We start from the raw sequence: 16,051 nt of genomic DNA on the forward strand, positions 1-16,051 counted from the left end.
CTGCTCTTCCTGAATTCTCCCAGGTTTCCTCTGACAGAGGTGAGTAGAATACCAAAGATTTCTTCCTTCTCCGAAGCGGGTGGTCTCCTTCCCTTCAAAGTAGTTCTTTGTTCTGGGGAAGGTGCAGGGTCTGCCTCTAGCCCCTCCGGCTCTCCCGGAAAGGGAGACGTGGCCCTTCTCCGCTAGTACCAGTTCAGAGAGTTTGGATCGTCATCCGTGACGCTCAAGGATCGGGAGAAGCCGCCGGGGAGGCGGGAGACAGAGCACAGATGGCAATCCACAGCCGTGGTGTGACTCGACTTCGACCCGCCGTCCTCTTCTCCAGAAGGCTTCCCAAGCTGCTAGTTCACCAAGACGTAGCCTCCGTGTTGGGGATCCACCGTCTCCATCATTTCGCAATCCAAGAGCCCCGGCAACTGGGCAAGGTTTAAGGTGTCGTAGCTGGACTGAGAGCCAGGAGGATCTGAGGCCCTCTGGACGTTGCCCATGGCTATACCACTCTGCTGGCTGGGGTCCAGGGGATACTGAGGCTGGCCGGCATAGTTCAGGTCAGGGCAGAGGCCAACTGGCCCTTCGCAAGTCTGGTAGGAATACTGTGGCTGGGAGGGTGCTGGCAGGGGAACCTGGGAGGAGCCGTGGAGGGCGGGAGGAGGTTGATGGTCAAGATGGAGCTTCTGATACTGGCCGAGGAAAGGGTCGTATTGCATGTCTTCGGCAGACGGAGGCTCCATGACGGGGCTCAAGGCCTGCACCAGGCTGAACTGGGGGGGAGGAAGAGGAGGGGGATCCTCATGGCAAGGGAGGGGCAGCTGGCCGGATCTGGAGTAGGTGCTCTCGGCGATCTGCATCTGGTTGAAGTAAGTCTGCAGCTGGGATTGCTTCTGGAGAAAGAGGTGCTTCTGATACAGCCTAAATTAAGAGATGGAGAATTGTCAGTCTGCTTTCCCATAAGCCAGGAGTCTCCAACCTTGGCAACTTTTAAGACTTGTGGACTTCAGCTCCCAGAATTGGAGGTCCACAAGTCTTCTTCTTCCATTCCACAAGTCTTCAGACCTTTGGACCTTGAGTCCCAGAATTCCTCAGTCAGCCATGCCTGCTGGGGAATTCTGGGAGTTGAAGTCCACCTTCCCCGAGCTTGCGGCTCACCTGTGCTCCTGCAGCTGCTGTTCCAGGCTCCGAGGTATCTCCTTGCAAAACACCTGGCACACGTGCTGGGCTTTCGAAAGCAGGCTGGGCTTCTGGAAGGAGGAGGAGAAGGGGAAAGGGAAGGAGGCGGGCCTCACTGCAGGCACGCAGGGCGTTTCGAGATTGCCATGGAAGTCTTGGAAAGTCAGATGGAGGCTGAATTTGTGGGCTGGATCTAAGACTCCCCTCCCCCCCTTCTGACCTGGGGAGGAGGCAACCCCTCCCCTCCTGCTCCCCGAGTGTGGCAGTGGGAGCAGAACCCCCCCCCCCACCCTTTTCTATGAAGTGGATTTGAAAAAGGAAAGGCAGCCACCCCTACTGAATAATTCGTTTCCATTGTCCTTAAGGCTTTCCAGGAAGGCAACACATACCTGAAGCCGGTGCTGCAAATACTGCGTTTCTAAGCTCTGGCGCCTGGCGAGCAACGGGGGATGGAGGCTGCTGGGGAAGGTGGAAGCCGCCTCCTGTGGCGAGGACGCCTCTTCCTGGAGGGAAAAAGGGGGGGAGACGAACACCTTATTGGCCAAATGATCTCCCAGCTGCTTGGAGCAAAAGGCAGACTCAGAAACGTCCAGAAATGCAGGATAATTAACCAGACTCTTTAGGAAGGGGGAAGAACATCGAATTCAAAATAACCCCATCCACCAATCCCACCTCCGAGTCACCATCAAACGTTCAGACTGCATTTCTGTGGCCCGGAGGAGGCAACCGCACAAGGTTTGAGCTGAGGTTCCGGCCATCAAGAGGACCTCCAGATCCTCAACCTCTAGACTGGCAGGAATGGCACCAGATGATGCCACATTTCAGGCCCAGGTGAATCAAAAGCTGGTGCTTGATGTGCTACAGCTTCCATCACCCCTTGGTATCTACATCTATCTAAACCACTTCTCTGATCCTCAATATTCAGAATTTGGGAAGCTGAGACCCTGCTGGTTGGGGGGACTTAAGACATCTGCACACCTTTCAAGGTAGCTTCAGGAAGAGGTTGGTTTATGTATAGTGTAGGAACTCAGTGGCTCCAGAGAGCCCCAACCCAGGTGATGAAGGACGTACCTGCTGGGAGCCACCCTCAAAGTCTGGCAAGTGAGGAGAAGCGGATTCCAGAGAAGGTTCATCTTCTGACCTCATCTGGTCATACAACATCTGGACTTTGTTCAGCTCCAGGATTCCTTTGGTTCTGGCCAGGTTCTGAAGGTGTTGTCTGAACGCTACGATTCCTGTTGGGAGGGTAAAGAGCAGAGCGATTCCAAAGTGATTTAAGGACCTTTTCACAAGCAAGTCGTGGTGACCAACTTCTGCATTCTCTTTTGGTTTCCGCTGCAAGTTTGCAAGAGACCACCCCAAAGCCCCTTTGGCCAGGTCAAGGCATCACAGCCCCAACTCCTGCAGCCAATGGCAACCAGGCTTTGGCCATCAAAGACCGTCGGTCCCTCTGATGCCACTCAACCCAGAGCAGTTACCTTGCGTCAGGGATGTGTCCGAAGCTCTGCGCCCCTCCCGAAAGCTGACCGGGGAACGATTGTGGATCTCCCGTTTGTGGGCAGCCAATGCCTGCATAGCTGGATTAGGCGGTCTCAGGCCAATGAAAGGAGGGGTCATCCTCGGAGCTGGTGGGTTGGCCAGAACCATTTCCTTCAAGGAGGAGGTGTCTTCCAGGAAGTTTAAATCCCTCTGGATAGATCCCATGTCATATTCCGAGTCAACACTGCCCAAGGATTGGTTCTCATCCATGGAGAAGACTTTTCCTTCAGCACCCAAGAAGAAGCACAAGAAACAGAATTAACCATGATCCACCAGGGCCGTTGTGTCTAAAGTCCTAGAGAGGCAAGCGGATCACTTTGTGAGGCCTACAAGGAGAGTCTTCCCAACTCTTGGCCCACATACAGGAAGCCTCTTGACTTGAGTGGGCCAATGAGGATGAGGCCAATGTTTCTCCTCTAAAGCTTCTTCTAATGCAGGGGGCTCCAACCTTAGCAACTTGAAGATCTGTGGACTTCAACTTCCAGAATTCCCCAGCGAGCCTGGGGAATTCTGGGAGTTGAAGTCCACAAGTTGCCAAGGCTGGAACTCCTGCGCTAGAGAATAGTGGGGCTCACAGAGGCTTAGAAGACCTTGACTGAAAAAGGCTGCTCTAAGCATGGCTGGCTGGGGAATTCTGGGAATTGAAGTCCACAAGTCTTCAAGTTGCCAAGGTTGGAGATTCCTGGTCTAATGGACCCCAGTTAGTTACTGACCTCTGAACACAAGGAGACCGAGCAGGATGTCCAGAAGAATGAAATGAACGTAGCCCCCCAGCTGAGTCCTGCTTCCAGCTCAGCCAGAGCAGAGCCCACCACCCTACTCCCCCATTTAAGAGTCGCCTGCATCCTTTGGAGATCTCAACCGTGCCTTTTAAACCTTGTTTAAGCACTCTGTGACCTGGCCTCACGTTCAAGCCTGCTGTCTCTCTAGGGCCCTGGAAAGTCAATAGTCTACCAGAAACGCAACGACACACATGAATTGCTTTATGGGGATGACCTTCCTAAAAGGAATCATTGGCTCAACAGCAATTTTGAGAGCGCTCTCCTACTGATTTCTTCCTGTTTTTTTTTCCCCAAAGCGTGGGCAGGCCTTCCCTCTTGCAGACACCTAACATATGCCGCAAAAACGTGCAAGCGGAGACATGTGAACCGAGAGAAACTTGTTCTCTTTGAGGGCTTTTCTGTTTGCTACCAGCACCGTGAAGCCCTTGCCAGCTGGTGGCTTCTGAGCTGACACTGTTTGCTCTTCCAAATCTTTGCAGCCTGTCGTGAAATGGCTTGGCAAAGCAAGCAGCCGCCATCTGCACCGTTGCTCCTCGGATCTTCCCACAAAGCAAATTCATAGCTGGTTCCAAGGCAGGCAGAAGACTCAAGGGTCCTCCGTTCTTGACAGTTAAATTCAAGTGGGACGTAAGACGGGTTAGGTTTAGGGTTTTGAAGAAGAGATTGGACAACCATTTGTCTGAAATGGTCTAGGGCAGGGGTCTCCAACCTTTTGGGCACCAGGGACCGGTTCCATGGAGAGAGGTTTTTCCATGGACCGGAGAGTGCGTGGTTTTGTGTGCTGCCTGCATCCCACGGATGGGGCTTTGCTTGTTTATGCGGACTGGTTGCTGGCATGCCGCAGCCCGGTACCGGTCCATGGACCGGGGGTTGAGCAGGGGTGTCAAACTGCTAGCCTGCAGGCCGTATCCGTCACGCAGAAGCTGCGCCCACCCCGGCAAGGGGAAAAAAGTCACGATACGTCGCGACACGTCACTTGACGCGACGAGTTTGACCCCCCCTGGTCTAGGGTCTCCTGCTTGAGCAGGGGGTTGGACTAGAGGACCCCCAAGGCTCCTTCCAACTCTTGATTCTGTTATCAACCTTCCTCAATCTGGTGTGGCGGGATTGTCTTTCCAGAACTTCCCGGAGAGCATAAGGTGGGGGGAAGGTTGGACCAGAAGTGACCCCTTTGTCTGAAGCTCTGATCTCCAGCCTGGACCCTCGGGCCCCGTTTTTGTACCTGGGCCTGGCATGGCCAAGAGAGGGTTGGTCACTTCGGCCAGGGTATGTCGCCTCTTCCCACTGCGAGATCCTTGAAGCGCTGCGAAGGCCTGGGCGGGATCCCCTTCCGCTTCCCCTTCCGCTTCTATCCCTTCGTCGATGGAAGTTTCCATCATGCTGGTCGGGAGCGACTGGCACCCCTTCCGAACCATCACCGGGGGAACGGGATCCAACAGGCAGCCGTTCACCTAATCAGAGGAGGGAGAGAAGAGGCAGCCGGGTTGAGGAGAGGAAGCGCCCCAAGCTACTCCTTTAGCGATGGGATGATCGACCGTCCTCAACTTCCAAGCATTCATTTAGCGACCCATTCGGACTTCAAACGGCACTGGAAAAAAGTAACTTATGAACAGTCCTCGCACTTATGACAATCAAAGTACCTCCCATGATCATGGGATCAAAAATAGGGCTGATTTAAAACAGCCCTGGTGGCGCAGGGCTTAGAATGCGGCATGGTAGGCTAATTCTGCCCACTGCCAGCAGATCGATCCTCACCAGCTCCATCCTTCCATGGTCGGTAAATGAGGACCCAGATTGTTGGAGTCTTAGTGACACAAATTCTGGGCTCAACTGTTGTCATAAGTCGAGGACTAAAAGTACCTCTAAGGTCCCCAACCTTTTGGGAACAGCGACCGGTTCCGTGGATAAAGGTTTTTTCACAGAACGGAAAGTGCATGGTTTTGTATGCTGCCTGCATCCTGCAGATGGGGCTTTGCTTGTTTGTGCGGACCGGTTGCTGGCATGCTGCGGCCTGGTACCGGTCCATGGCCCGGGGGTTGGGGACCCCTGCTCTAAGGGGCTGTAGCTTGACGAATCCAAAATAAAACGGCACACAACACAATCCCCCTGCAGAGTGAGATGCCCTTACTTTGGGCGTGTCGACTCTCTCTTCTTCCATGAAAGTCGATTCCACCTGGCAGACAGATCTGGGGAAGGAGAACGCTTCTACTGTTGGCGGGAGGCCAGGAGACCTTCGTATCCTCACGTTTGGAGAGTGCAAGTTTACAGGAGCCACAGAAGCCTGTGACGGACAAGAGAAAAAGGCTGTCAAAAGCAGAAGCCAAAAGAAACCAGGAAGTTCAAGGATGCTATGACAAAGAAAAGGAGAAAAAAAAAGAAATCTGACTTAAACTGAGAAGAAGGAAGACAGAAGAGGTTAAAGTGCCGCAAGCAGCTTCTCCCAAGATGGAGGCTCTCATTACAACTGAACTGAAAGATGGTAATTTGGTCCATTGGTGCTGCTGCTGCCCGGCTACTGACTGGAGTTTTATCCTGCCCAAATCTCACAAAAGCCCAGAACTTGAAGTGCTCCATGCAATTTCCATACTGACCCTACGCAGAAGGAAGCAGGAAGCCTTCTCCAAGGCCTAACCCTCCACATATAAGGAATTTGTCTCCCGGAGCGTGGGAGGGAGTTAGGACAAAAGGGGAAGAAGCAAGGAGATATCCAGCAGCCAGCTGTCAAGAGAGTTCAGGGCAGATGTGGCAGATGTTTTCATGGGGGCTTCTGGGTGGTCTACATTTAGTAAACATTATTCAGATCTGGCTGTTTCTGCAGAAGAACCACTTGGGCCCGAGATCGGGGTTTCTCAAACACGGGAACTTTAAAGATGGGTGGTCTTCAAACTCCCAGAATTCCCCAGCCAGCCATGCTGACTGGGGAATTCTGGGGATTGAAGTCCACCCATCTTTAAAGTTGCTGAGAGGTTGAGAAATACTTCCTGAGATAGCGCCCCTCTCTAAAACAATATGCTCGCTCAGCAATACAGGATTTCCTGTCCATTTCCAGAAACACATAGTGGCGGATCACGTGGACTTTTGTGACAGGTTTATTTCAAATGGGACTACCAGGAGCTCTGGAGAACCGCTGGTGGCACGAGGGTTAGGTATGGAGTGGGTTCGTACTCCGTCTCACTCGGCAAACCTTCCGGGCAGAAAACCCCTGGCTTTTGCAGAGAGGACGAGAGCCCTCCCGCTCTTCTGCGTTCTAGATTGTCCAACCGTGGCTCTAGAACACAGCCCAGGCAATTACCTTGGCGACTGTCTGTTCGGCGATGGTGCTGGGTCGCCGCTGGCGAGAGTCTAACCGCTGATCGACGGGGAAGCTACTGCGGTGGGACTTCAGCCTCTCTACCAGCAGGTAATAGATAGCAGCAAAGTGATTGTAGCTCTTATCCTGCAGGGACTGAGAGAAGAAAAAGACAAGTGCCCGGGAGTTGAGTCGGGGCATCGGTTCTTCCCCAGCGTCCTTCGGGGCATCCGATCAGCCCCCCTTGATAGTTTGCTCCCTGGATGGTGCAGAGTTCCTTGAGTTATAACCCTTCGTTTAGTGACCCTTCCAAGTTACACAGCACTGGAAAAAGTGACTGATGACCGTTTTTCAAACGGTCTTTGAGACTTACAGCATCCCCGTGCTCACGGGATCAACATTCGGAGGCTTGGAAGTGGCACGTTATCTATGATGGTTGCAGCGTCCCGGGGTCATGTCAGCTAGCTTGTTTCCTGGCAGACGTTTCGCCATCCAAACTGGGTAACATCTGATGTTCCCTAGTTGGGTCGCGAAACGTCTGCAGGAAAAGAAGCAAGCTGAGAGAGCACCGAGGAGCCTTCATTTCAGCCCTGAGCTACAAATAATTCTCCTTGATTGGCCTTTTGGGACCTTCTGACCAGCAAAGTCAATGGAGAAGCCAGACTGATTTACTAACTTAAGAAGTGCAGTGATTCGTTTAACAACCGCGGCCAGGAAGGTGGTAAAATGGGGCACTTAACAACTGTCTTGCTTAGCAACAGAAGACTTGGGGCTCAATTGTGGTCCTAAGTCAAGGACAACCTGTATTTTTCTGCTCTGGTTCCAGCGGGGGGGGGGGGGGGGAAGAGAGGGGCCGCAGGGGGGATTTCCCCAGGGGCCGGAGAAGCGGCAGAGAAGTGGCCCTTTCCTATGGAATCACAAAGCCCATCTCTTTGAGGAACCCGTGCTGCAGCACTTTCTGCGTTCCTGCCCTAATCGGACACAGGCAGCCCTTGACTTACCACCACAACGGAGCCCAGAATTCTGTTGCTAAGTGAGACATTTGTTAAGTGAGTTTTGCCCTCTTTTACGACTTTTCTTGCCACGAATCGCCGCCATTGTTTAAGTCAGTAACCCGGTTGTTAAGCAAACCTGGCCTCCCCATTGACTTTGCTTGTCAGATGGTCGCAAAAGGGGGAATCACAGGACCCCCGGGACACGGTGACCGCCGTAAACATGAACCGCTTGCCAAGGGTCTGAATTTTGATCACGTGACCCTGGGGATGCTGCAAGGGTCATACGTGTGAAAAACAGTTAAAAGTCCATTTTTCCCCCAGGGCTGTTGTAACTTCAATCCTTAAACGAGCTGTTGTTGAGGACGGCATGTACGGGTACCCAACCATTTCCGCGTAATGGGGGACAATGGACTCCACATCCTGTGGGGGCTGCAGCTTTTCCAAAAAACCCCTTTTGCAGAGGGGAGCTCAGCCCCCCAACTCAGATCTTCTGATCCCGGCAAAAGCGAAACCCATCCCCAGCTGGGTCTCTCTAACTGCGAGCCCCAGAGGGAAGCGATGCTCCGAGGCTCTCGGTTTCATTGACGTACATCCTCCCCCCACTCCTAACCTCCCCCCCCCCAGCCGGAGTTGCTGGCAGGAAGCATTAATATCGCAGGCTCCACATCGGCTAAAAATATCGAGCCTTCTCAGGAAGTGATCGCACGGAGTCCCCGCTGGGAGCAGTTGAGCATTTATTTCTGGAAAGGCGCTTGGTTTGGAATCCTAAGCCGAGAGACCGAAAATAAAAGGGGCAACCTGCGCGCTTTTTAAGGAGACAGTCAGCTCTCGCCCGGCAGAAGCTTCAGGCAAAAAAAAAAAAAAAGGGGGTTTCACTTCCTGTTTTCGTCAACTCCTAATTCCCAGAACTTCCCCAAACTTCCTGGACAGACAATGCCCGCTTGTACTTTTGATGCTAACTTCTGACGTGAAGGTGTAAGAACCGTTCCTGCATTGAAGCATGAGGGATAAAACGTTCCTGCCAACAATCAGAACTGGCCCTTTGGAGAAAATAGTGATGCGGTTGTCTGGAGGGAATTTCCAAAGGTTGTGCTTAGGGAAAAACAAACATGAAAGGAAAAGTACACGGGTTTTTTCAATTCCTATAGATATTATTCCCCCAGAATTACACAATAAAACCAGAGCAACAATGGAAATCCATGCTAACAAAGCAGCCCCCCCCCCCCCCCGACAAGCCTAAGGGAGATAGTCCTCAACTTTCAATCACAACCAGGACCAGAATTTCCACTGCTCAAGCAAGGCAGTTCGTAAGTCACTAACATTTTTGCCACGTTTGTTACACGAATCACTGCAGTCGTTAAATGAATCGTGAGGTCATTAAGCAAATCCAGCTTGCCCCATTGACTCTGCTTGTCGGAAGGCTTTGCTCTTGCAACTTGGGGTGATCACAGGATGTGACAACCATTGTCATGTCTGCCCGTTGTCCAAGCTCCCAAATTTTAATCGTGTGACCGAGGGGATGCTCTGTCGGTGATAAGTGCAAGGGCTATGTAAGACACTTCTTTCAGTGCCACTGCAACTTCAAATGGTCGCTAAAAGAATGACTGCAAATTGAGGGCTACTTGTAAGCGGGATTATTTTTATTCTGCAATTATTTTACTAAAGCAATGAAAGCATTTGGGCCCTCCGGCTGCAAATATCTCCCCCAAAGGCCTGAGGGTGAAATAAAAATTATGTTTTCGCTTGCAGAACAATAATCCAAGAGGTTAAATCAGGAGCCTCCAAACTTGGCAGCTTTAAGACCTGTGGACTTCAACTCCCAGAATTCCCTAGCCAGCCATGAAGTCCAGACATTTCAACGCATGCTGGCTGGAGAATTCTGGGACTTGAAGTCCACCCATCTTCCAGTGGCTAAGACTGAGAAATATGGGTCCGGCTGGGGAATTCTGGGAGTTGAAGTCCACCTGTCTTAAAGCTGCCAAGTTTGGAGGCCCCTGAGTTAAATCCTCGCTCTGTGCAGGAGACTCTTTTACCTCAATGGTCTTTTGCTGGTCAATCCCCAGGCTGTGCATCAACCGCAGGACCTGCTCGTTGTATTCTCCGATGGAAGGTCCGTTCTCTTGCCCCTGGGAATAGAGAGCGGGCCTTTGGACCGGAACCTCTATTAGCATCCACTTGTGATCCTTAATCTGGGCAATGCTGAGTCTCTTGGATGGATCCAGAACCAGCATCCTCCGGATGAGATGCTCGCACTCTGCGCAGGCCCCCAAAACGAAAAAGAGAGTTGGATACAGGAAGGAAGGAAGGAAGGAAGAGCATCTGGGTCAGAGATGACCCCAACTCCAGGGCCATCGTTACATCGTCTATACATGAAAAGCCCTTAAAACAGGTGATCCTCCTTTAGCGGCCGCTACTGGGACCAGCAAGTCCATCGCTAAGTGACAGGGCCATTAAGTGAGACGTCACAGGACCGGGAGTTTCAATTTCACTGCCCACCTCTCTGCTTGTCGGAAGCCAGACGTGAAGGGCTAGGGCGAGGGCAGCTCTGCTCTTTGTGAGGATGGACATCACTCTGTGTCCCCGTGCAAATTCTCCCCGTTTTGGCCAAACAATTTCAGAGTATTATTATCAAAGATCAGTCAAGTTGCCCTAAGCCCCCCCCCTGCCCCCCAAATATGGATCTTTGGGACTTCTCGTCCCTTCCTACCTCCACCACCTGCAGCATATGGGAGTCTGCAGGGAATGAAGGCAGAAAGACCTCCAAAGGATCTGTGGCTGTTACCTTCAGACATAAAATAGGGGATGCGGAACCTTCCTTCCAAAACTCGCTGCCTCAAGATGGGGAGGGTCGGTCCATCGAAAGGCAAAGCTCCACAAACTAAGACGTAAAGGACAACACCCATGCTCTGCAAGAGAGAATCGGTAGATCTGAGATCAGGGAACACAAGATGCCATCACCACAACCCTACTCCAAACACAGTAGTCATCTCCTATCATATTTCCTTCCTTCCCTCTCCCTCCCTTTCCTTTCCTTCCCTCCCCTCTCCCTCCCTTCCTTCCCATCTCTTTCATTTTCCCTTCCTTCCTTCCTTCCTTCCTTCCTTCCTTCCTTCCTTCCTTCCTTCCTTCCTTCCTTCCTTCCCTTCCCTTCCCTTCCCTTCCCTTCCCTTCCCTTCCCTTTCCAATTTTGCCACCTCCGGCAGAGCCTTACTCTGACCAGCTCTGGTTCACATCAAAGCCGCCATTAGAGACCAACACTGGCCAGTTTTGTCTGCTAGCGAAGCCTGCCCGGCTCCACCAATCCCCTGCTCCAATGCACATTCTTTCCTTCTGGGATCCACAGGCAGGATGTTTTTGTTAGCAGCCTGGCCAAGACAACAGCTCCTGCCATTAATCGTGATTGTTTTGGCACATTTGCAGAGAGCGTGAGGTGCCGTCAGCCCCAGGGTGTGTTTGGGGTGTGCAGAGGGTTCACTTGGAAGCGAGGGGCAGGGAGCACGGGGCAGGGGGAGAGGACGGCCTCACGTTGGGACCCTGCCCTGCTTCTGAAGGACCAACTTCAAAGGTGGCCTTTGGCCCTTGAGGGACCCTCCCTACATCCGCCCTCCAGGCCTGCAACGACATCAGCAGAGGAGGCTCCAGACTGCTTCGTGTTCTTTTCCCCTCGCCTTGCATGACTCAAAAGGCCAGGAGACTTTGCCTCCAAATCCTTAAGAGCCTGCGCAAGCTTCTGCAGAAGCCCTGCTAATCTCGGGAGATGCTCAGATCCAATTAGCAGGGAGGAAGACAGGGCAGCAACCCTGACAATGCATTAAAAAAAGGAAGGCCCTGGGCTCTGCTAGGTGTCCTCTTTGGTGTCCTTTTCCCTCAAGAGCTGCAAGAAGGAAGAAGGCACAGGGCGTAGTCCAACCCCAGCAACCAGACGGCCAAAGGCCAGACCTCCTTCTCCTCAGAAAGTTAGCAGCCAGGTCCCTCCAGCTTTTGAGAATCTGGTTGGAACCCCCAAGGGGGAAGAACGTAATCTGGACCAAGCTGTGTTGAAACACCAACACAGCTTGGTCCAGATGCAGGATGGAGAGAGGACAAAGAAGGCGAATCGGAGTCAACTTTCTGCATCAGCTGAGCTGTTTCCTATCTTACAGGTTTCAACGGGAAACATTTTTGGACTCAACGCTCTCTTCTGGTGACAAGAAGGAGGTATTTTTAGCAAGTCAGAAAAACAAAAACCTACGGAAAAAAGGATCAGATTTTTTTTTTTTAAAAAAAGAAAGCACTTCGTTTAACATTATGCCAATACCCAAATGTCCAGCTGTGGCCCCTCGTACTGCTGGCCTTCAAAGACCTCAGGAGCTGCGTAAGGTGGACTTCCACACCACGTAGTCAGAGGCTCACCACTTTTGTAGAAGTTTCCAAACCCAAAATCTGCAGAGGAAAAAAAACACCAAAAAACAGCAATAGATACTGTTCTACCTGGAAGGTGTCAAGAAACACAAGCAGAAGATGACACTGGATTGATGTCCTACTGAGGGATTTCTCATGGGCCCCGACTTAAGTGCTTGAAGAAACAGAAAGCTGGTTCAGAAGAACCTTTTATGGATCCAGCCCAACTCCTGGGCTCCGGATAATTTTGTGAAAAGAGTCTTTTCTTTCTAAGCTTTGGCATGTCCCGGGTTTCTTGAAGCCTAACCATCTACAATAGTGTTTCCCAACTCTAGCCATTTTAAGATGGATGGACTTCAACTCTCAGGATAACCCAGCCAGCATTAACCTACGGGAAAGCTACCTCCTTATCTGCCACGTTTCCTTCAGAAAAAAACTGGAAATCCCACAATTAGGTTCTAAGATCAGAGTAGCAAGGACCCCGGAGCCTGTAACCAGCTGCCAGAAACCTCTTCTTTCCCTGCACACAGTACCTTCCCAGATGCTAAACTAAAGGAAAAATTACATCAATCTCCTCCCTCGTGGCTGTCAAATGTTAAGCCTCAACAGATCAGCAGGAGACGTCTCTCTTCCTGTTGCAAATCCAAATTCTAAGATATATTCGGCAACGGTGGAACACCGCCAGTATCTGCTTGCTGGAATGCGCTTTGGGTCTCTTATTATTATTTTTAAGAGAGAAGGTTCCATTTCATAACCTGCTCTCCTAAAAACCGATTCAAGTGCAATTGTTGGCACTTGGGTACAAGAACGAATACTATGTGTGAACTGAATTGTATGAATAATGAACTGGAGGGGGTTAATGGGCTAAGAATAAGACCCCGCCTGGGTGCATCTTGCTCTGTTCTTTCCCATCTTTGTCCATTTTAAATCAGTTTTACCACTAATATTTATTGTTCTAATGTTTTATTTTGCTGTTTTTATTGATTGCAAGCCACCTAAAGTCACCTCTAGGCGAGATGGGTGGCATCTAAGTTTAATAAATAAAATAATAAAAGTTCTCTGGAGAATCCACGCATGTGTAGATGCTCATGGATATACCAATGGTAGATAACTAGATGACCTCCTGAAGAATTGAAGTAATCTGCCCAGGTTCTTGACCCTTGGCCAGGATGGCTGAGGCTATGGGACACGGGGTCTAACACATGTAGAAGACACCAGACTCTAACCCCAAGAGCCAAATTCAACATGCCTTAAAATCTGCCATGTCACTTATGCATTTTTGTTTAAGCCCTACGGAAATATAATGTTCTTGGAAGTCTCAACCTGAGTAACCATTGGAGACCCAAGGCGTTGGTTTCCCCCCCCCCCCCAAAAAAGGGCAACTGGACTTTCTTGGTCTTATCTTTGAAAACGTTTTGCTTCTCATCCAAGAAGCTTCTTCAGTTCTTCTTGGATGAGAAGTGAAACGATTCCAAAACAAAAAACACCAAAAATTTCCTTTTGCCTTTTGGGGAAAAACACACCTTTGGGACAAGCATGACCTGGAGGATTGAGAATCTCCATCTAACCATTGGAGACTTTGCTGATGCCTGCTGAGGATCCAAAATGAGGTTTTAGCAGACCCGACCCGATTCCCCGTTCGCTGCGTTTTCCCACCTTGCTGTGTGATTCAAAAAGCTAAGCAGAGCCCAGGCTGGCATTTCGAAAAGAGGCTACCTGTGGTGGCCTAGATCGGGAAATTGAAAAAAACCTCTGGGAAGGGAAAGCCAGTTTCTCCCTGTTGCTAAGAAACTGCGTGGGACATCTGGGGAAGTCACCTGGCATCAGGCTTCTCCCTCTGTTTCGTATTGTTCCCTGCCTGGTTCAACCCGTCCGAATTTGAAAGTGCCAACATGGAAGCTGTAACCGGCTGGCCAAATGGACCATTTCTGGCCCCAAAATATGTGTTGTTGCCGATCCAGCCCCAAGAAAACGGTCTAAGTCTCCTCCTTTCTGAAGGGCCCGAGCAGTAGCAGAACTATAACTGGTGGCTCAAAAGGCCAGAACTTCTGAGCGGAGAAGAAGCCAACTGTGAAAGGAAGGAACCAGCAGGGCTTGTTTGTCCCCTTTCACATGTTAACGTCACCTGCCCAGCCAGCCTCCGGGAAAACAAGGGAGCCTGAGGCAGGGCGGTGTCGATTTGAACTAGCACAGCAGAGTTCTTGGTTGAAAAGCCTCCAGGAGACAAGGGAGTGTGCGTTTCATTTGTCTCAGCAGTTTGTTCTTTCGCACACTGCTGTCAAAAAGAGTCACAGGCGTTGTTTGCAGTGCCAGAACTTGGGTAGCTTTGCATAGTGCCCAGCTTGTAAATTTTGAGAGTCTTTCGAAAGAGGCTGTCCTGATTTCCGTTGCACAAAGCACAGAGAGGCACAAATAAATTCTCTAATGGTGGTTTTGGCAGCCAATCACCTCTCTGGCCACGTGTCTTTAGCGTGTGGGAGCGTGTGTGTGTGTGTGTGTGTGTGTGAACATGCCTCTGCTCCCTGGTACATTTCAGGAGAACCTGATGGGTAAATTTCACAGAGCTGTGGGGGTCCTTGGTGCTCTCTGAGATGTTTTGTTACCTGTCATGGTGACAGTATCAGCACTAAAAGGCCTTTGCATATAAATCTCCCTCCCTTCTAGCACTGAAGGTGTTCCCTAGTTGGGTCATAAAATGTCTGCAAAAAACCAAACCAAAACAAAAAAACAACTAAGCTCGGAGAGCACCAAGGACTCCACAGTTCGACCCTGAGCCACAATTTTTCTGTGGGTTTTCACAGAGCTGCTTGCTTGGGCTCAGCCCAACAGTGCCATGCCGTGTGACATTTATCAGCAGATGCCAGGATAATAATTATACAGCCATTACAAGACATCTTGCAGGCATCATCAAGACTTCACTTTGCATTAACGCTGGGTGGAAAAAGCAAGGAAGAATTTGTCTTATTAGGCAGCCAAAATGCCCAGTGGATTTTGCTGTTCTTGATACAAGGAAGTAGATTTTTTCCCTCCTTTGTTCGTATCTAAGATTAAACCGTGTTTTAAGGTTACAAGGAACAGCTGCAGGGTGCCTTGATTTCAATCTCCACCTACAGCATACACTTCACCTATATCTTTGTCCTAAATTATCTTCAACATCTGCTAGGATCAGCAAAAAGAAACCAGCTTCAGAAATGATAGCCTGAAGTCCTGATCAGGAAGTTAAAACAAGCTGTGATCAATCCAAAAACAGAAGTACAATTTTCGGTCCTTCTCTTCTTCTTCAAGTTATGCCAAACAAGATGTCACTAAAATCCAAGTCTCAGCTGTATCTTGTCTGGAGCCATGAGCATGGTTTCCCTGGCTAGCTTTAAAAAAAAAACTGTCCAGGATGTAGCTGCCATTCCTTATTTTATTTTAGATTGTATTTTGGAGTTGAATTAAGTACTTGCCAAGAATTGCAAAAATATCGATCCTTTTAACAGCATGAGATGGTCCTTTGCGAGCCTAGAGGTGACAATATTTTATCCAAACCCAACTGGGAACTGAGATTGTTTTCCACATCATGGTTGACTCTCCATTCAACCTACCCCAGATGCAAAATTAAATTACAATAATATATGTCCTCTGTTATGAAAGCCAGCTGCTTTTAGGTCATTTTAGCAAATCTTAACCATGGGTCCCCCCCACCCCCAATTCTGAGTAAACGCTAAGGTTCTTTTCTGGCTGTTATCTCATATCTCCCCACCAAATCACCTCCCTCTAATCTTTTGGCATGAATCAAGGTCTCCTTCAAGAGCCATTGCTTGGAAATTTCCCCAACCAGATTATGCTCATTTCTGGTAAGATAAAATCACTGGCCTGTAGGGACCCAGTATCTCAAGTTCATGGGAAGACACAAT

At 50.3% G+C, this 16,051-nt stretch overlaps 1 protein-coding gene across 1 annotated transcript in view; it reads right to left on the minus strand.

The window, feature by feature from the left end:
• Positions 1-341: 341 nt before the first annotated feature.
• Positions 342-16,051, minus strand: part of SIK2 (salt inducible kinase 2) — a 39,039-nt gene continuing 23,329 nt past the window's right edge. Inside the window, exons 4-14 of the mRNA XM_029283455.1 lie at positions 12,070-12,194; positions 10,555-10,678; positions 9,806-10,026; positions 6,775-6,933; positions 5,617-5,769; positions 4,711-4,939; positions 2,646-2,930; positions 2,239-2,402; positions 1,557-1,670; positions 1,147-1,238; positions 342-909 (exon numbers count right to left, since the gene is read on the minus strand). Of these exons, the coding sequence (XP_029139288.1) occupies positions 342-909; positions 1,147-1,238; positions 1,557-1,670; positions 2,239-2,402; positions 2,646-2,930; positions 4,711-4,939; positions 5,617-5,769; positions 6,775-6,933; positions 9,806-10,026; positions 10,555-10,678; positions 12,070-12,194 (2,234 nt within the window). The remainder of the gene's footprint in view (positions 910-1,146; positions 1,239-1,556; positions 1,671-2,238; positions 2,403-2,645; positions 2,931-4,710; positions 4,940-5,616; positions 5,770-6,774; positions 6,934-9,805; positions 10,027-10,554; positions 10,679-12,069; positions 12,195-16,051) is intronic.

The sequence above is a fragment of the Protobothrops mucrosquamatus genome, unplaced genomic scaffold (assembly GCF_001527695.2).
Source record: "Protobothrops mucrosquamatus isolate PMUCROS unplaced genomic scaffold, P.Mucros_1.0 scaffold97, whole genome shotgun sequence".
NCBI classification, from domain to species: domain Eukaryota; kingdom Metazoa; phylum Chordata; class Lepidosauria; order Squamata; family Viperidae; genus Protobothrops; species Protobothrops mucrosquamatus.